The sequence below is a fragment of the Artemia franciscana genome, chromosome 2, assembly GCF_032884065.1.
Source record: "Artemia franciscana chromosome 2, ASM3288406v1, whole genome shotgun sequence".
Classification (NCBI taxonomy): domain Eukaryota; kingdom Metazoa; phylum Arthropoda; class Branchiopoda; order Anostraca; family Artemiidae; genus Artemia; species Artemia franciscana.
The window spans coordinates 42,235,029-42,256,435 of record NC_088864.1 but is presented as its reverse complement, the minus strand read 5'-3'; the positions used below and the strand labels follow the sequence as shown (position 1 = coordinate 42,256,435).

General features: G+C 34.2%; 1 protein-coding gene across 4 annotated transcripts in view; it reads right to left on the bottom strand.

The window, feature by feature from the left end:
- The window catches only part of LOC136041926 (utrophin-like), a 427,919-nt gene that overhangs the window by 189,794 nt on the left and 216,718 nt on the right, over positions 1 to 21,407 (bottom strand). For all 4 annotated transcript variants that reach the window (XM_065726724.1, XM_065726734.1, XM_065726743.1 and 1 more), the window contains 2 exons: positions 17,035 to 17,171; positions 14,264 to 14,362 (listed from right to left, as the gene is read on the bottom strand). In XM_065726724.1, the coding sequence (XP_065582796.1) occupies positions 14,264 to 14,362; positions 17,035 to 17,171 (236 nt within the window). The remainder of the gene's footprint in view (positions 1 to 14,263; positions 14,363 to 17,034; positions 17,172 to 21,407) is intronic.

Here is a 21,407-nt window from a genome sequence, read left to right as displayed (position 1 = left end):
TGAGAAACAAAAGCCCTTTCTTTTAATCTTAACTAGATAATCTAGTATTTCTAAATACTACGTGAAAAATGTTGCCAAACTATCTCATACTAGAACATTGGATGTTATATTGCTTTAATCCTTAAGGATTAAGATTTTAAACAAATCCTTGAGCATTGATGAAAAAGTATTAAAACGCTTTATGGCTGGATATTTCCAAGACGTTTTACAGTTGGCTGAATCATATGTTAAACAATTCTGTAAGCGGCTTCCACATTCTGAACTTAATTAGACATATCCGCCGTTCTAAATTAGTATGCCTGCTATCCTGCTCAACTCATAACAAGGATCATTTCAGTCAGTCAATACTTCTAGGCTCAGCGATGAGTATCCCATATATTTTCCCCGAAAATTTATGATAGTTTTCCTTCCATTTTCCTCTGGGAACTATAAGTTCAAGAACTAGGAGCTTTTCCGAGACAGAAGATACCGATTATACACAAATAATTAAAAGAACAAAGAAGCATAAATTTAATGAAAGAGTGGCTTCCCGTCCAGAATTACTATACACAAAAAGATTTGGAGGGTGGGTGTCAAAGAATGTAATAAAAGTGTATTTTGGCATGATAAGAGAACATCTTTCAACAAATTCACTACTCAGGTGATAAATCGCTCGGAGGGGGCTCAAGTCCTCAGATTGAAGTGACTAATAATACTCTAGCGTAAAGAGCGAGGTATTGAGGAGGAGACGAGACCTCTTATATACGTGATAATTTCTGTCCGTTTTAGGTTTTAATGCTGCTCCTTACTTCCCGTTGAAAAACTTTTTTTTTATTTATTTTCTCAGCGTATTTTTATAAATAATGCTAGAAAATCCTGCACCCCTTCATGGAAATTTTCTTCCCTCACGATAAATTCCTCCATGGAAAGATCTTCCTACGTAATCCCCTCCCCCAATCTACTCCCATCCCCCAACATGAAAAAGTCCCCCTGAAAAGATCTGTAAACTTCCCAATAACCATTACTATATATAAACAATGCATCCCCTGAGAGCGGTTTTGTCGTATCTGCAACTTTTTCGGGAAGTGGAGTTAAGACTGCCATCTAATGTGAAATTTTTTGCTCTATCCGATTCCGTCGACTATTTTATTGTATCTCAACTAGAAGTGCCTCAATTTTAGATTTCTCGTTTATCGTATCTCACAATTTGCTGTTTTGTTGAGAGCGGTTTTGTCGTATCTCAGATGGGAAAATTACGTCGGTATTTTTGTCGTAACTCCGTCGACGTGCACTTTCGAAGAAGAAAAGATTTAGTATAAGTTTCACAATGAGACCTAAACGGACATTATTTACATCTGCACAAGCTGTACAATATTTACAGGAACCCAGGTACTTCATTTTTGTGGAATTTACTAATATTTTGTTCCAAGAGTATAATATATATTATATTGTTTATATTATATTATATATATAGAATATAATTTGATGTCATAAAATACCTGATTTGTTATGATTTTTGGTGCGAATCAGCGTTCAGAACAAATCTTGGCTATGATCATATTTTCCTTGTAATGGAGCAGCCGGTCGGTAAATCTTTCGCAGTTAATATTATTGACTTACAAATAAAGTGAATTTACAACTCGATGCCTTTTTTTATGTTCTTTACGAATATAATAATCGCTTCTATCACAAATTCAAGCACTTTTTGAGCTCCTGAAAATGACCAAAACATGGGGTATAAAAAAGGCTTAAAACATTGGTCTAAAACTTTAAAACATCCGTCTCAAACTTACTGTCAAACAGTTCGTGGTAACGAACTGTAGTAAGGAGCGACCTGGCTCAATAGAAACCGAAACTCTAAAAATGGATCACATCAAAAGAATCGCATTTTAATGCTGAGTTTAATTATATAAGTTTCATCAAGATCAGTCATACCCACCAAAAGTTACGAGCCTGAGAAAATTTGCCTTATTTTAGAAAATAGCGGCAAACACCCCCTAAAAGTCATACAATCTTAACGAAAATCACACAATCAGATTCAGCGTATCAGAGAACCTTATTGTAGAAGTTGCAAGCTCCTATCTACAAAAATGTGGAATATCGCATTTTTTGCCAGAAGACAGATCACGGATGCGTGTTTTTTTGTTTTTTTTTTGTTTTTTTTTTGTTTTTTTTTTCGTATCGAATGAGTGGCCCTAGAAAGTCGAGTGAGGGCTCATTCTAACGGAAATTAAAAGTTCTAGTGCCCTTTTTAAGTGACCAAAAAAATTGAAGGGCACCTAGGCCCCCTCCCATGCTCATTTTCCCACCAAAGTCAGCCGATCAAAATTCTGAGATAACCATTTTATTCACCATAGTCGAAAAACTTAATAACTATGTCTTTAGGGACGACTTACTCCCCCGCAGTCCCATGGGAGGGGCTGCAAGTTACAAACTTTGACCTGTGTTTACGTGTAGCAATGGTTACTGGGAAGTGTACAGACGTTTTGAGGAAGATTCTTTGGTTTAGTGGAGAGAGTTGAGAGGGGGGGGGGGGTTACGTGGGAGGATATTTCCATGGAGAAACTTCTCATGGAGGAAGAAAATTTCAATGAAAGGGGCGCAGGATTTTCTAGCGTTATTTGAAAAGACAATAAAAAAATAAATAAGAAAAGTTTTTTTACTGAAAGTAAGGAGCAGCATTAAAACTTAAAACGAACAAAAATTATTACGCATATGAGGGGTTTACCTCCTCGTTATACCTCACTCTTTACGCTAAAGTATTTTTAGTAATTTCAACTATTTATTCTACGGCCTTTGTGATTCAGGAATTGGAACAAAATCTAAGCTTTAGTGTAAAGAGCGAGGTATCGACGAGGGTTGAGCCCCCTCATATACGCAATAAAAACATACGAATATAGAAGGTCGTTACGTAAGTTAATTCGTAAGTTACGTATATTTTTTACCAATGAAACCGTTTGTAAAAAATTACAAGTTCTAGTTGCTTTTTTAAGTAATCAAAAACTTGGAGGGCAACTAGGCCTCCTCCCTCGCTCCTTTTTTCTCAAAAATCTTCCGATTAATTGAAATTAATTAACATGCAAATTTCGTTTTAATTATTTATGTGCGGAGAGCCAAGATGAAAACATGCATTAATTCAAAAACGCCCAGAAATTAAATAAAAAAAACAAGTTTTTTAAATGAAAGTAAGGAGCAGCATTAAAACTTAAAACGAACAGAAATTACTCCGTGTATGAGAGGAGCTTTTCCTCCTCAACGCCCCGCTCTTTACGCTAAGTTTCTTACTGTTTTAAAAATAGAGTTCGGAGAAAGAGTCAAACTTTAGCGCACTGCCAAGCTTGGACATACCCTTAAAGATCTAAGTGATCTAACCCAAACAGAACATACAGAAGCTTGACAACCATCTAACTAAAGTAATGATCTTTGGGTGCTTCTCCTTTATGATGTGTTGCAATTATAATATTATGAAGATCCCTTTCTCCCCTAGACGGACTATAAACTCCACTTTTAACACTGGTTTAGGGATTTTATGAGATAGAATTTGTACATTTGAAAAAGATCGAAAGATATGTTTAAAAAGTATCGAAAAATTTTCGTACACACCCTCCTTCTTTGTCGAAAGATCCCCCCCCCTCTAGATTGAAAGGCTGAAATGTAGTAACTTTTCTGACTGGTGTACTCAAGACTTGAGCTATAGTTTTTTTTTTCTAGCGAGGAGGATCTATCTTCTGATTCAGAAAAAATATATGATCCTCTCTATCGACCGGAACTAGATGCAAGCAGCATTTCAAAACTAAATTGCCAAGACTCTGATCAGGAAATAGCTGAGACTCTTCAAGAAAATGTGGATTATGATCTCTTTACAGAGATCAAACTTGATGAAACTTATATATTTCAAATTATATATTTTAGTAACTCTTGTTATCAAAATTCCGTTTTTTAGAGTTTCGGTTACCATTGAGCCGGGTCCGTCCTTACTACAGTTCGTTACCACGAACTGTTTGAAAAACACAAGGATTAAATATTGATTGTTTCGTGAAAAAACTTATTATTTTGCCTCTGAAGAGACAATCCCATATTCACTTTAAGATATATATATATATATATATATATATATATATATATATATATATATATATATATATATATATATATATATATATATATATATATATATATGTATATATATATATATATATATATATATATATATATATATATATATATATATATATATATATATATATATATATATATATATATATGTATATAAGCATATGAAAATATATAAGTCCTTTCATTCAGGAGGCATCGTTATAATGTTGTTGCTTTTTTAATCTAAAATATGTTAGTCTTTTTAATATTACTAAATTAAAAAAAAACAACAAATTTTTCAACTAAAAGTAATGGGCAACATTAAAACTTAAAACGAACAGAAATTTTTACGTATCTGAGGGGGGTTGCACCCTCCTCAACACATCGCTCTTCATGCTAAAAGTTTGTTGGTACTTTAAAAAGTTACTTATTGTTCTAATTAAACGGTCCTTGTGTTTCTGGAGTTGTTTTCAAAGCATTGGGATATAATTCAAACTGTGACTTCTGTGACTTCTAGAGGGTCTTTCCCCCTTTTAGTGAAAATCAGGCAATTTTTCTTAGGCTCGTAGCTTTTACTGGGTAAGACTAAACTTAATGAAACATATATATTTGGCCACTTCTTTTGATATGCCTATTGGTATCAAAATTCCTTTTTTAGAGTTTCGGTTACTATTGAGCCAGGTCGCTCTTTACTTACAGTTCGTTACCACGGACTGTTTAATATTCAGTGACCTAAATATTAGAGGGTACGCCGCTCTCTGAACCATCTGGTTCATATGCTGAATTCAAACTGTATAATACGTGTTATAACGGTATTGTTATGTAATGAAGCTTCGAGAATAAAGGCTCATTTAGGCGCGTTTACTTTACACAATAAAATAGAAGTTTTCTAGATGTTACCCTCACCCTCCACCCCTCGCTAGCCCTTATCATATGTTTGGTACACACATATTGCTCTAAACTTGAAGTCAAAGACATGTCCAAATCCAAAGTGAAGCATTCTTGAAGAAGGGGGAGGGGGAACTTGAAACTGGGGGGTCAATCTTCTGAAAGTATGAATTTTTTTAATAAAAATGTTACGTTTTTATTTTTGACTGATAAAGACACATAAACAAGGCCATGAGTGAAACAGGTGTCATGTATGAAAAGCTCGATGTCAAGGATACATGGGGTATTTGGGAAGGATCCGTTTATACCTTATCAGCTTTCTATCTGGATCATATTCTGAGGTAAAGAGGGTTAAATCTCCCCGAAAAATTTATTTGAAGGACCTATCATGTAGATTTGAAAATGTTCCCCTGTAATTAAACTTTCTTATGCTTTAAGTATACTCCCCATAAAAAAAGATGTAATGGGCTTCCCTTACAGCTACTGCATAAAATTGCAATGCTGCATAGCAGTTTATATTACTGAATAAATATTCCACAATAACCGTTCATTTCGTCAGTACTGTACACATTTTTAGGGATAAATGCATCACCACATGACAGCAGGACCTTTGTAACTGGGAGGCTATACGTGTAGCTTTTTGATAGTTCTGGCACGATTGATTGTCTCGAATTTTTCACTCGATAGCACTTCATCCCTAATCAGACCAAAATTTTTGTTTTACTACACAAACTGACAAAAATCAAAACTCTCGTGTGGTACGACCTGGAATCCGGACATGAAATATAAAGCTTTTGTCCTTAGCCGAGCCATTTTTTTTTTTTTTTTTTTTTTTTTTTTTTTTTTTTTTTTTTTTTTTTGCAGGGCAAGATGGTAGACATCGGTACTCCTCTGTGTCATGATCTTTTCTGTTGCTTCGAAAGGGCACTAAAACTTTGAATTTTCCTCCGAATGATCCCCCTCCCAAGGCTCTAAGACGAGTGGTTGTGTACCGCCCCTGGTAAATGGTAAAACACAAACAAAGACATAAACGTGCATCCTCTGTTATAGGGTACATGCTGATTTGATAGTGTAGCTTTCATCAAAATTGCACCCCCCCCCCTTTTAGCAATCAAATATTCTTTCGCTAAAAATTGTGAAAGACATAACGAACATCACAGATTTGAAACTATATCTTTTTATGATACAACGTTAATAAACTGCAGTTTTTCTTAAGAGTTTTTGTTATTATTGGCACAAGTTACTAGAGTTTTGGTTTTATTGACAAGGGCCACCCTTTCTTACACTTTTTTACCCCGAACTGTTTGATTAAGCAAGAGGAAACTGCTCGATATTAGACCTGGAGGATGTACCTCATAATTCCGGTTTATTTTCAAGAATGTTTTACAAGGGAAATACATGTCAACGGACAATGCCTTTAACAATCATTATTTGAATTTTAGCAACTATGGGCCGTAGTTCACTCTCAGCTTGGTTGCAATTCCTGCCTTTAAAACAACTAGTTGACGATTTTAAAACCGCCCTTAAAATTGTCGTCGGCCATCGAATAGGTACAAGCTACAAATTTTAACCCACAAACGTTTAAAACAAAATTACGGATTGCATTACACAATCTAACGGAATTTTTTTTTTAATACAGACAAAATTTACATGGAGCAAGGAATTTTTAAGGTAATTCTTAATCACTAAGGCGAAGTTAAGATTTTTTCCAGTGTTCCTAGAGTTCATAGACTCTTAGAAACGCAAGTTATTTTGGTATGGGGGAGAGTCAGCCCGTGAGACAGTTTCTAAGGAAGGGGGGGGAGGATTACTTTCTTGACTATTTTCATCCCTAAACACTCCTATTAGGAAACACTCTGCTGTCGATCGTAAAATAGTATATAATTGCAGCTTATGAAAATTGCACAGCTTAGAGTTAGGCTTTTCATTAGCAGTTTCAGAGCCTGATGTAAAATTAGGTTTACAGGAGAACTAAATTCTGAACACTACATTCTACTAAAGAGAAAGAAATGAATAAAATCTCACATCAAAACGCCTTTGGAATGTATCCCCTTGCTCCCACATCAAATCGAAACTAGGTTTGCCAAAAAGCGAAGATATTTGAAACGTTATCCCAGTCGATATCAAATGAATATTTTGCACCTATAGACATGAACTGAATCAAGGGAAACATTTTCCCCTATCTGGAAGGCCAGGGGGAGTTGCGCTACTGATCCCTAGGACAAGAGAGAAATTGGAGAAATCTCAATTTCTCTTTAAGAGCTTAAGAATGAAATGGAATAAGGTGACAAGACATCCCAAGAGGCATCATGGGAGCTATTTGAAGCAGTGGAGACAAAGTGATGAATAAACAAAAGGAAAAGAGACGAAAGGAAAACTGAAGAAGAAACCAGAAAATTTGAGAATCAAATGACTTGGAGCTTAAAATGGTTGTAATCAGCAAACAAGAAATGTAACCAAGATTACTATTTAGGAACAGATATATCTGGAAAAATAAAATTAAAGAATAGTTTTGTCAAACACACCATCAAGAATCTCTGACAGATATATCTGTTTATGTCGGTCAAATATGTTGTATACATGTCCCTTCACTTTTATATTTAGCCACTAGCAATTTTATCTATGCAGTTTTAGAAATGTGCCAACACCTGATCAATGTTCTGTCACTTAAGATCATAAAAAAATAACTTAATAAACTATGACCTAAAATCAGGTGACCTTGCTTTTAAAAAGTTAGATCACGGTATTGGAACTGTAGCGTAAAAAAATGTCTTTTATTTTAATTAAATAGCTCGATAAAAAAAAAACAAGAAAAACTACAAAAATAGTCTTGTTTGAAAGATAAGTTCAGTCATGCAAAAAAGCTCTAACATCTGGTATACATCATTAATATTTCTTTATTCGACTCCCCTCTTCATTGGATATGCTACATAATGACAACCGACGTTTCTTAGCTTTGTAGAGAAGAAAAAAAAAAACGGACTACTACGCATCCTACTCTCAATCATACTTATCTATTTGGTTCAGCTTCAATGAAACCTGAAAACCATTATATTTCATTCAACATGAAATACCTGGATCGAAAATTGCACGATAACTAGTGCATCTCTTTAAGCCTGGTTTTCTTAATTAGTTCAAAAAACTTCAAATTTTGATGTTTTCCTAACCAGTTCGAAGAAATCAATGGATCGTGAATGTCATTTCTGTTTTAATGTTACATCTTACAAATATATGTCCTGAGATTTCTTTTTGCCTGTCTCATGTTGGTGGGAAGTATTATACTGATACTGATATATTCTTCAGCTGGTCGTCCACGACCAGGTAATCTAAGAAGTAATACCCACATCAGCGAGGCTCTGAACTAACTTCTAACCGTATTTCTTTGACACTGTATTTTAAAGTAACACCAAGTCAGGAATCTAATGACAAAATAAATATGGTTAAATATGCTGTTTAGACTTCAGACTTCGACGTTCGAACTTTATTCTTGAAACTAGCGTTAGTAAACCCAGATCATTCATTAATTTTCCGTGAGGAAAATATAGGGCATTGTTCCTGCACTAAACATTATTCACTATGTTTTCTGTTTTGTAAATTGTCAAGGGTGTAAGACTTTAGGTAGTTTCAGAGCCTTCATTTCAAAATTCTTTCAAAGAAACACTAGTAACATTTTTTGACAGCATAGACTGTTTGGGAGACATCTCTACTAATTCTCATTTCTTTGACAGGTCAGATATTCCACAAAAAAATGCTAGATTTTTTCAAACGGTCCAACTAAGCAAAAAGGTTGTATATCATTGTTCTATTATAGGGTGGCACACCTTCAAGAGTCAAAAGAAGAATATACCAAAATCCAATGAGCAAAGCAATAAAACTAGTTGCCCCATTTTCGACCGAGAAGTTGCATTAAAAGTTTTAATAAAGCACCACAGATGAAGAAAGGCCATATTGAAGGTCAATGAAACGGAGATCAGCACCGCCAGCTTAGATTATGAAGGCTAGCGCGCATCTTTTGCCTTTTTTCCGCATGAAGAAAGTATCCCTCTGATAGTTTCCCTGATGAAAAGACTTTAAATTTTTACGTTGATGTTTACAAACAAATGAACACAACTTCAGACACTAAATATATTTAAATATATATATATATATATATATATATATATATATATATATATATATATATATATATATATATATATATATATATATATATATATATATATATCATATTCTTGTCAAACAGTTCGTGGTAACGAACTGTAGTAAGGAGCGACCCGGCTCAATAGTAATCAAATCGCCAAGAAATGGAAATTTGGTACCAATAGCTACACCAAAGGAATCGCATTTTAATGCTGATTCTAAATATATAAGTTTCATAAAGTTTAGCCTTGCCCATCAAAAGTTACGAGCCTGAGAAAATTTGCCTTATTTTAGAAAATAGGAGGCAACACCCCCTAAAAGTCATAGAATCTTAACGAAAATCACACCATCAGATTCAAAGTATCAGAGAACCCAACTGTAGAAGTTACAAGCTCCTATCTACAAAAATGTGGAATTTTGTATTTTTTGCCAGAAGGCAGATCACTGATGCGTATTTATTTGTTTGTTTGTTTTTTTCCAGGGGTGATCATATCGACCCAGTAGTCCTCGAATCTTGCGAGAGGGCTTATTCTAACGGAAATGAAAAGTTCTGGTGCTCTTTTTAAGTGGCCAAAAAAATTGGAGGGCACCTAGGCCCCCTCCCACGCTAATTATTTTCCCAAAGTCAACGGATCAAAATTCTGAGATAGCCATTTTATTCAGCGTAGTCGAAAAACCTTGTAACTATGTCTTCTCCCGCAACTACTACTAACTACTCCCCCGCAATCCCCGTGGGAGGGGCTACAAGTTACAAACTTCGACCAGTGCTTACCTATAGTAATGCTTATTGGGAAGTGTACAGACGTTTTCAGGGGGATTTTTTCGCTGGGGGGAGGGGTTGAAAAGAGGGGGATATTTTGGGGGAACTTTCCATCGAGGAATTGGTCATGCGGGAAGAAAATTTCCATGAAGGGAGCGCAGGATTTTCTAGCATTATTTAAAAAAAACAATAAAAAATAAATATTAAAAGTTTTTTCAACTGGAAGTAAGGAGCAGCATTAAAACTTAAAACGAACAGAAATTATTACGCATATGAGGGGCTCACCTCCTCCTAATACCTCGCTCTTTACGCTAAAGTATTTTTAGTGATTTTAACTATTTATTCTACGGCTTTTGTGATTCAGGGATCATTCTTAATGAATTGGGACAAATTTAATGTTTTCTTTAGTGCAAAGAGCGAGGTACTGACGAGGGGGTGAACCCCTCATATGTGTAATAAAAACATGAGATTACAAAAGTTCGTTACGTAAGCTAATTTATAAGTTACGTTTACCTTTTATTAATAAAAACATTCGTAAAAATTGAAAGTTCTAGTTGCCTTTTCAAGTAACCAAAAAATCGCAGGGCAACTAGGCTTCCTCCACCGTTCCTTTTTTCTCAAAATCATTCGATCAAAACTATGAGAAAGCCATTTAGCAAAAAAAAAAAAAAAAAAAAAAAAAACTTGCAAATTTCGTGTTAATTATTCCTCTGCGGAGAACCAAAATCAAAACATGCATTGATTCAAAAACGTTCAGAAATTAAATAAAAAAAAAAATTTTTTTTTAGCTGAAAGTAAGGAGCGACATTAAAACTTAAAACGAACAGAAATTACTTCGTATATGAAAGGGGCTGCTTCCTCATCAACGCCCCGCTTTTTACGCTAAAGTTTTTTACTATTTTAAAAAGCAGTGTTGAGAGAAAGAGTCAAACTAGTAGAATAAAGACAAAACCAACAAAAGTATAAGAGAACTACAACATTAAGACCAAAGTTTACAAAAAGTTTAATAAGGAGAAGGCTATACGTCAGTCCCAAAAGGAGACAAGTTAATGAAAGAAGAAAAGAAGAGAGCAAACAAAGCTACTGGAGGGGAAAGCAACTGATCCTTTTCAAAGATGCGCGGCGAGAACTCAAGGGAAATGAATTCCTAAGCCCTCTCAAAAAGATCTAGTTACGTGGTCAAACTTCCTAATAGAATACAGACAAAAGCTATAAGGACCAAAGATGAAAAGGTCAAGAAAAATAACTTCCATCTCCAGTCTTCTGTCTAACAACTTGTACAGGAGAGAAAAAGAGACTTATATCCATGCCTAAATGTCAAAGGATTGTGTCTTCATCTTGAGTAGTTATATAGGTAAATACTTAACCAGAACACAAGGGGCCAAACCCCTCCCCCACTGACATTGACAATGCGTTTTATCAATGCATTTTATTTTCCCTAATAATTTTAAAGATACAGGGTACCAATTCATCCAATCAACTGTGCTTAATATATTGGAAATAAAAGATAAAAAATAAACAGGCCTTGAATGAAACAGTATAGAGACAGAACAGGTCAACAAAAACAAGGGACCTTTTTCTGTGCTGGTTTTTGGTAAAAAGTGAAAACTGCCGTTTTCGTTCGAAAAACAACTATTTAAACAGCTGTTTATTCAACGCTTAAAGAAAAAAATAGAGTAGGTGATAAGTTTTGTTTTATAATTCAAAAGTTAATTATAGATACATTTCTTTGACCCTTGACAACATGCGCTTTTCCAGTGTTTACCAACTTTTAAACCTCATTTGGGGTTGTGCAAAGAAAGCTAGATGGTATGATAAAAGGTAGTATGTTGTATTATTAATTTTACTTGACAATTAGAATTATACTTGGTGGCAAATGGTAAAGATAATTTATTCAAAAATTTTTGTGGTAGTTTTAATTCGTTATATCCAGCTGATTTCATCCTATTGAATTGAAACAATTGCAGTGAGACCAAAAAAAAAGAGAATTTTCATTTTAAATGCCGAGAAATACTAACTGCAAGTATTAAACACAAATCATCAGATTCCAGTATCTTTTTTTTTTTTTTTTATTCGTCCATTTCTTGTTTTGGCTACTTCTATAAAATGAGTTGCTGGCAAAAGTGCAGACATAACCTCTTTCTATTGATTGAACTGAATAAAGAAAAAACAAGTTTTTGTAACTGAAAGTAAGGAGCAACATTAAAACTTAAAACGAAGAGCAATTATTCCGTATATTAGCGGGGGGGGGCTGCCTTTTCCTCTATTCTCGCTATTTACGCTAAAATCTTAAAGTTCTTAACAAATACTTCCATTGAAATTCAACGGCGTATGTTTGAGTAGTCTTTTTTTTTAAGGAACTGTGATAAAAAGTCAAAATTTAGCGTAGTTTAATTAGAGCCTATTTGGTGTCAAATTATTTTATTTCTGACCGCTCTCCAAACCTTTCCAGGAAATCCCCTTCTCTCCCTCTTGGCTTCCTCTTGAAAATCCCCCAGAAACTTCCCTACCTACAGATGATTCTCCGCGTGGAAAGTTTGCCCCTCCCACACTGAAAACTTCCCAAAAACTTGCGTGCATTTCCCAATAACAAATACTAAATTCAAACAATGAATAAATTACGTAGCTTAGAGCCTTTTCCTTAAGGACTATGAGGGGTCACGTCATCCCCAAAGGCTTAGCTATTAGACTTTCAAACTTGGCTAAATCAAATGCCTGTCTAAAAATTTTGATCGGATGTCCTTGGGAAAAAAGAGGAGCGTGAGGTGGGCTAGTTGCCCTCCAATTTTTTTGGTAGCTAAAACGGGCACTAGAACTTTTGATTTCCGTTCGAATAAGCCCTTTCCTTGATCATCTATAAACCCTGGTTTATACTATCAGCCCAGAAAAAAAATTTACACGAATTTATGATCTTTCTTCTGGCAAAAAACATAAATTTCCACATTTTTGTAGATAGGAGCTTAACAGTAGAGTAGGTAGGTAGGTAGATTTTCATTTAAAACCTTTATATCACATACATACCAATTAGTCGCAAAAAGGCCGTTCTGGCTTGTAATAGCGACTACATTCATGTTACTTTAATCAATAATACTAACTAATTAAATACAAAAAAAGCCTGAGAAATTCTGGATAGCCCACTGTCATTCAATACGCTTCTCTCCACCATCTTGATAGTTCATTATCCAAAAAATGCATTTTCAACTGGCGCTCAAGCTGTGGGAGACTCTCAGACTCTCTTATATACTCTGGGAATGGATTCCAAACTATCGGGCCTATGTGTTAATAGGCACAATACATGACGAGTACTTCGTTATGTTGAATTTTAAGGCGTGATTTTCATTAAAACTGTTTGACTTTTTGGGGCTGTTTTCCAGCTTTTGATGGGTAATATTAAACTCAATAAATTTTACATATTCCCAATCAGAGTAGTAAAAAACCATTTTTTTTGTTGTATCTAATATTATCAAAATTCCCTTTTTTAGAGCTTCAGTTGACATTGGGCCGAACAAATAAACGTTCAAATGGGGACAAATCCATTTCTTTACACAGTGAAGACAGATACAAAAGTCAAAGTGACGTTCAAATGGGGATAAATCTATTTATTTAGACAGTGAAAAAAGGTACAAAAGTCTAGGTAATTGTCTAAATAAATGGATTTATCCATTTATTATTTTTAACGTTTATTGGAAAAACGTTTATTTTTTCGTCATAGAACGAATGTGTGGAATGAGAAAAGGATACCTGGTATTGGGTCGAGTTGCTCCTTACTTATTGAGTTTGAAGTAAAATAAATGTTCAGACAGGGTTTCAAACAAGTTGAACTGCTTTTGCTGATTTTTGCTTTTTATCCCTTAAACTTTTTACCTTTAAAAGAGCTTTAGGGTTGGAAAAACCAAAATCACTTTGAATACCAATCTTTCTTCGTCACAAACAACAAAGACAAGAAGAACAATAGGGAATTTCTCAGGACAGTGGGAAACAAATTAGAATGAATATTTCGGCCCTATGTCCAAGGGCCGTCCTCAGCAATGCAAAAATATATAAGAAGAAACAACTTAAAACAGGATAAAATCAATAAATATTACGATATTTACTTCATAACGATAACCTATTAGATTTTTCTTAATTATATGTGGTATGTGGACTTCCCCTGAGTACTTATTTATTTCTAACGATTACATAGCAGATTCTGGAAGAAGTAAACAGCTAATAGATCAATTTAATTATCTTTAATTTAAACTAGACTAATTTAAACTTAAAAATCATGCTTGTCAAAGCAACTAACTACAAACTAGAAAGCGAGCACTTTCCTTAGGTTATCTGCTAGAAAACATTTATACTGAACTAAATAATTTTATATTAACGTATATTTTTTGTCTTTCCTTTTTTAGAAAAACATACCTTTTGTTTTTCGAGCACATTTCGAACATCATCAGCGTCTCCGATAATAATAGAATTTTTCTTGACATTTGATTCCAAAACGGTCAACCAATCTCGGATCTGAAAGAAACAATCATGACATCTAAGTCTCTAGTGAAAAGAAAAATTTCTCAAAAACTGCAGCTTCATTTGGGATAATAAACGCCGAATGGACGAAAATATCGTAGCTCAATACTGAAAAATGAGGAGCACAAATTGAATGACAAAAGTCATCCTATTTCCTTAATTGTCGACGAAAAAGCTTCAGTGTCAACAAACGAACAGAAAACCTTGCAAAAGACTCAGTGAAAAAAAAAGTCGGATATGCCGTATTTAGAGGACCTAAGCAAAAACAGCATGTTATGAAAAGCGGAAGTAATGTCTAATCGTATAAAAAAACAAGAAAAAAAAACCTATGTTTCAAGACTATTTTAACAATGCTTCAATATGAAGATACTCGTAATTCGCTGATAACAGTAACTTTACTGTGTTAAATAAGAAATATAAAGATTCAAAATTAAATAAGTTTTATTAAAACATAAATGAAAAGTCAGTTCAAAACTATATCCCTAGAAGGTTTTCCTATAAAAAACGTATCTTAGATGCTTATACATCTAGATCCATTCATACTCCTGTTATAGAAGCAATGATAGTCTTTTCAAATGAACAGATACAATAAAAAAAAAACCTAAAAAAAAACAATTAATTCTATGCGCTTACAAATACCGAAATGGCAATTAGACTAATCATGCTTGTGAAAATGATCTAATTTCCCCGAGCGCAACACCTCTAGTGTTGCATGTTTGACACGACAAATACGTAATTATTCCCTTGATATCTATTTCCAAGGAGTAGACAATGAGGACACTAACTTTACTGGAGAGTGCAAAGAAAGTAACACGTGAATTTGGGATCCTCAGTCTTTTTCCACTGTCACAGACGAAACTATTCGGTTCGAAATACAAAACATACACTGCAATGCCCTGGATAACTCCGAGAGCAGGCTAGGAGCACAGGGAATATATCTTTCTCAGTCGTAAGTCAAAGATAATAACTGGCATCATTCAAATTCCGAAAGCGGACCCAACTATATTTCTTCCTAGCCTGCAGAATATCATTTCTCGTTCATTTTTAATGAAAGGTCTCATAAAATAAAGATTAATTTCTATCCAAGCCTTACTGAAAACAATTTCGATAGATGGCAAGTCATTAAAATTCACGACACCGTCTAATAGCTACGTTTCCTCCGTTATAAACTGCCAAGCTGGAGCCAAGCTAATATCTTTTAGATTAATGTGTATAAGCTGATCGGTCTTTAGAGCCAAAGCTCGTCAGGTTGATAAGACTAAAAAAAGGGCAATGAGAATAAAATAAAAATGAAACTAAAAAAAGAAAAATGAGAATAAAAGGAAAACGAGACTAAAAAAAAAGAAAAATGAGAATAAATGACAAGTCGATGAAAAAGGTGCTTCCTTTGGAATAACATTATTTATGCTAGTTTCCGTCGTTCTGAACTGTTAATTCTCAGTAATAAAACACATTATTTCCAAGGTGTTATTTGTAATTGCTTGAAACCCTCCTTCACACATTTAATCCAGTGGCCTTTTCCGGTGATTACTTTTAAACACAAAAGCAATGCTTAGTCAAACCGATAAAAAGCAGTATAATGGCGAAGACTTTAAAAGCGTCCGACCTTCTTTGTTCACCAAGTTGTATGACAAATTTATGACAGATTGGCTAAAGACGGAGTTATGCCCTTTATAGACAACAACCAGTTGAAAAATATTGACAAGATCCCCACCTGTATTACTTAGTAAGTATCCTTGGTGCTATGTTTCTGCCTTAACCTCGTTTGAGCTACTTTCGAGAACACGGGATTATTCATTGGCAGGGAGGGGCTACCCAAGGTCAAAGAAACGCACTTTCAGGCCAATATTCCCAAATCGCCACGAGAGATACTCCAGATGAATTGGATGAGCATTCAGATGAATATGACTTTAATTTCCAGTCTCTCTTAATTTGGAAGAATAGAAGAATATAGAATAAAGCGTGCAGTATCGTTGCTAAGGGGAAGAAAGCTCCCCATTTATCACAGAAATAATAGTTTGCTTTGGAAAATTCCATTTTATTTTTAAAAGTAAATGCATTAAATAGATGCTTTTTCAAGAAGCATCACTACTCAGAAGATTAATTCTAACGTAAAGAGTAAGGGATCGGAGGTGAAATCCCTCTTCGTATTCAAAATAGCCTTGAATGTGGTATTAATAACCAACGTAAATTAAAGATGAAAAAATGAAGTTGTTTAAGTGAAAGTAAAAAGTAAGAATTAAAACTAAAAATTAATAGAAACTGTTCTGTGCAAGAGAAACACACCCCCTCTAACCTCCCGTCTCTACGCTAAAGTTTGACTCCTTTCGTCAATATTTCAAGAGCAAATGCTCTAGCGCAAGAACAAGGGAATGGGTAAAACTGCTATAAGAGTTTGATTAGATTCTAAAGAAAATCTTGTCTGAGAAGCTATTATTTACTCATTATCTCATTTACTCACTTACTTTTTACTCTTTGCTCTTTTACTCAGTATCAATAGCTCTTTAATTACAACTAGAAATGAAAGACCGCCTCGATATTATCATGGTTTGGAATTGGTTTTCTCGCCGTTTGTTAATAAACTGTTGTCTTAATCTAGTTAATATATATGTTAATATGCTGCGACAGTTATTTAAAGACAAAATGCGACACACAAAACTTATTACCTGCAAAATAGATTTGTCGAGACTAGCAAGCAATGGTGCCTTTTCAGGGCTGAGTGATTCAGGGGATGTTGCTCGGTGAAGTAATTTTTGAGGTGTGAAGCTGCGGAGTGAAGCTAAGGATGCCTTGCGAGAATCGTCTAAAATATAAAAGAAAAATCAAACCCTTGACGGAGTAAATAGCACAGAATTCAAAATCTAACAGAACTCGAATAAACCAATACTAAGGAATATGTTTCTTTAGTAATTTCTTTTCCAAGGTATATTACCTAATTCAAGTCAGAGAAAATAGATAAGTCCATTTCAGCTGTCAAGAGAAAAAAAAATGGAGCCGCTACGAGCACCCCTTGGAAAATGTGGAAATTAAATTGTGTAGGAAGCAGTAGAGGCAATTTTTCTCTACTCATTTTCGTCAGTAATACGCCGTGTTTCCATCGTCAGGCACAGAACAACTAGCGACTGAATTTTTGTGGCATTAATTTAAAAAAGCAAACTTTTGCCGAGGGAAGTAAAGAGCGAATTTGAAACTTAAAACGAAAAAAAAATTTTACTTCACAGCCTATCTAACATATATCAACAAAACTAGTGCAAATAAATTAAGTGGTGATATTTCCCCATATTTGTAGGATTACAGAAAACTAGCACTTTACTGAAAACACAAAATGAAATAGGAGTTTTGGTTCCGTAAATGTACACCATTATTGAAAGCACAAAATGAAATTTACTGAAAACACAAAATGAAATAGGAGTTTTGGTTCCGTAAATGTACACCATTTAAGGACACATTTAATTAACAGTATATACTAAAGCACTTTTAGATTGTTCTTTTATTTATTTATTTCTTTTGTTTCATCTAGTATCACTTATGCATAATGAGCTCAGTTCAATCATTGATTGTTACTTTGGATCTGAAAAGGACATTTAATGTTTATTTTATTTTATTCTATTATTTTTTTGTAGACAAATTCGAAGTGACGGAATCTTATTAGTAATAACAGACTCGCATTAGAATTTGTATCACAACTTGAAATTCTTCGTTTTTTAGAGAGAAATAACTGGATTTCCAGAGTTCATGTTAAGAGGTTGGTATGTTCTTCATTTCGAGTAATATTAGGTGAAACCAAGATATTACCTGATAAATCAATCTATTATTTTGTATGCTGTTTAATGACTTTAAACATATTATTTTTGTGCCTTAGTTTTTAAGATGATTTTAATTGTATACTGAAAGTTACTGATATCGCAGCTCATGTAAGACTACGAAAAGCGTTATAGATTAGTTTGCTGTTTTGAGGCAAAGTATTTACTTTTGACTCCTAAATCAATATTCTTGTTTTTATACTTGGCTTTTGTGTTTTCAGTAAAGCGCTATTTTTTTGTAATCCGACAAGCATAGGGAAATATCACCAGTTGATTTATTTGTACTAGTTTTATTGATTTATGTTAGATAGGCTGTGAACTAATAATTTTTTTTCGTTTTAAGTTTCAAATTCGCTCTTTACTTCCCTCGGAAAAACTTTGTTTTTTTAAATTAATCTTTGCTCATTTTTAACTAAAATTTAAGTTACAAACAACACTGCCAGGATCTTTTTTATTTATACGGAATAATTTCTGTCCGTTTAAGTTTTAATGTTGCTCTTTACTTTCAGTTGAAAACTTATTCCTTTATGTAACTTCTAATTACCTCCAATCTAGGGGAGATAAAACACGTCAACCCTTACTAAGGAGCTGAACAAAGAAGTCGTACTGGAATTGAAGGCAAACATGTGTTTAAAGGGACAAAAAAAAAAAAATCAAAACAGTGTCGCTTTTTTTCTTTTTTTAAGAAGAAATAGATCTTTAAATCTTTGTTTCAAAAAATTGAATTTAGTAGTACTTAAGAAAGTAGCTCCAGGCGAGTAGCTTCGACACAAAAGGTTAACTAAGCAGACAGGTTTGCAGATGGAAATGCTTGTGGAAATTTTGCTATCTCGACAGAAATTTGCCTTTAGGCCTAGGAAGTTATTTGACCTTTCCCTTTATAGAAAAGCCCCTCTTAATAAGAAATCAACCAAAATTTCAAAAAGGATATCATTTTCAAACAGTTCGTGGTAACGAACTGTAGTAAGGAGCGACCCGGCTCAATAGTAATCAAAACTCTAAAAAATTGAATTTTGATATCAATAGCTACATCAAAAGAATTGCATTTTAATGCTGATTTTAAATATATAAGTTTCATCAAGTTTAGTCTTACCCATCAAAAGTTACGAGCCTGAGAAAATTTGCCTTATTTAAGAAAATAGGGGGAAACACCCCCTAAAAGTCGTAGAATCTTAACGAAAATGACACCATCAGATTCAGCGTATCAGAGAACCCAACTGTAGAAGTTTCAAGCTCCTATCTACAAAAATGTGGAATTTTGTATTTTTTGCCAGAAGACAAATCATGGGTGCGTGTTTATTTGTTTGTTTGTTTTTTTTGTTTTTTTTTTCTTTTTTTTTTCCCAGGGGTCATCGTATCGATCAAGTGGTCCTAGAATGTCGCAAGAGGGCTCATTCTAACGGAAATGAAAAGTTCTAGTGCCCTTTTTAAGTGACCAAAAAAATTGGAGGGCATCTAGGCCCCCTCCCACGCTCATTTTTTTCCCAAAGTCAACGGATCAAAATTTTGAGATAGCCATTTTGTTCAGCATAGTCGAAAACCATAATAACTATGTCTTTGGGGATGACGTACTCCCCCACAATCCCTGGGGGAGGGGCTGCAAGTTACAAACTTTAACCAGTGTTTACATATAGTAATGGTTATTGGGAAGTGTACAGACGTTTTCAGGGGGATTTTATTTTGTTTGGGGGTGGGGCTAAGGGGAGGGGGCTATGTTGTAGGATCTTTCCTTGGAAGAATCTGTCATGGGGAAGAAAAATTCAATGGAAAGGGCGCAGGATTTTCTAGCATTACTATAAGAAAACAATGAAAAATAAACATGAAAACGTTTTTTCAAATGAAAGGAAGAAGTAGCATTGAAACTTAAAACGAACAGAGATTATTACGCATATGAGGGGTTCTAAAAATACTTTAGCATAAAGAGCGAGGTATTTAGGAGGAGATAAATACCTCGCTCTTTATGCTAAAGTATTTTTAGTAATTTCAACTATTTATTCTACGACCTTTCCGATTCAAGGGTCATTCTTAAAGAATTGGGACAAAACTTACGATTTAGTGTAAAGAGCGAGGTATTAACGAGAGTACAAACCCCCTCGTATACATAATAAAAATATAAGATTATGAAAGTTTGTTACGCAAGTTAATTCTTAAGTTACGTATATTTTTACTAATAAAAACGTTCGTTAAAAATTAAATGTTATAGTTGCCTTTTTAAGTAACCGAAAAATTGGAGGGCAACTAGGCCTCCTTCTCCACCCCTTATTTCTCAAAATCGTCTGATCAAAACTAAGAGAAAGCCATTTAGCCAAAAAAAGAATTAGTATACAAATTTCATTTTAATAATTTATGTGCGGAGAGCCAAATCCAAACATGCATTAATTCAAAAACGTTCAGAAATTAAATAAAAAAAAAAACTGTTTTTTTTAGCTGAAAGTAAGGAGCGACATTAAAACTTAAAACGAACAGAAATTATTCCGTATATGAAATGGGTTGTCCCCTCCGCAATCCCTCGCTCTTTACGCTAAAGTTTGACTCTTTACCACAATTCTACTTTTTAAAACAATTAAAAGCTTTAGCGTAAAGAGCGAGGGATTGCGGAGGGGACAACCCATTTCATATACGGAATAATTTCTGTTCGTTTTAAGTTTAATGTCGCTCCTTACTTTCAGCTAAAAAAATTAGTTTTTTTTTATTTAATTTGTGTAGGTACGATTAATGGTATTATAAACTAAGCTTGTTTTCATTTCAGAAATTTTAGGAAGAATGACCCTGAATTCTCCTATACAACTGTTTCCATTTGTCTTTCTTCCTCTTTGGATGCCCAATCTTACGTATGGAAAGAATATTACGGTCGAATTGTCAAGTAAATAATTTGAATAAGTAAGTATAACAATAAGTAATCTTTGTAATAATATACAACTTTGAGTGGTTCCAGAATCACATGCCTACATTTCTCCAACTATTAAGAGGCAAGGGGTTGGGTCAGGGGTGTAATTTGCTATATAGCAGAGGGTGCAACTGCTCCTCCCAGACCTCAGTTTTCCTTCAGACCCAGTTTGACCCCCACCCCCCTGCTGAAATTTAGTTTCTCCAAAAATGTTGTCAAAACTAAGATAAGCCTGCATAATTCAAGCATCCACTAAAACAGGTCAATTTTCTTTAGTATATCTTTACCTTTTTTATTACTATGTGACTCGTTTTTCAATTTTCTCTGTTTTTCAATTTTCTCTGTCATT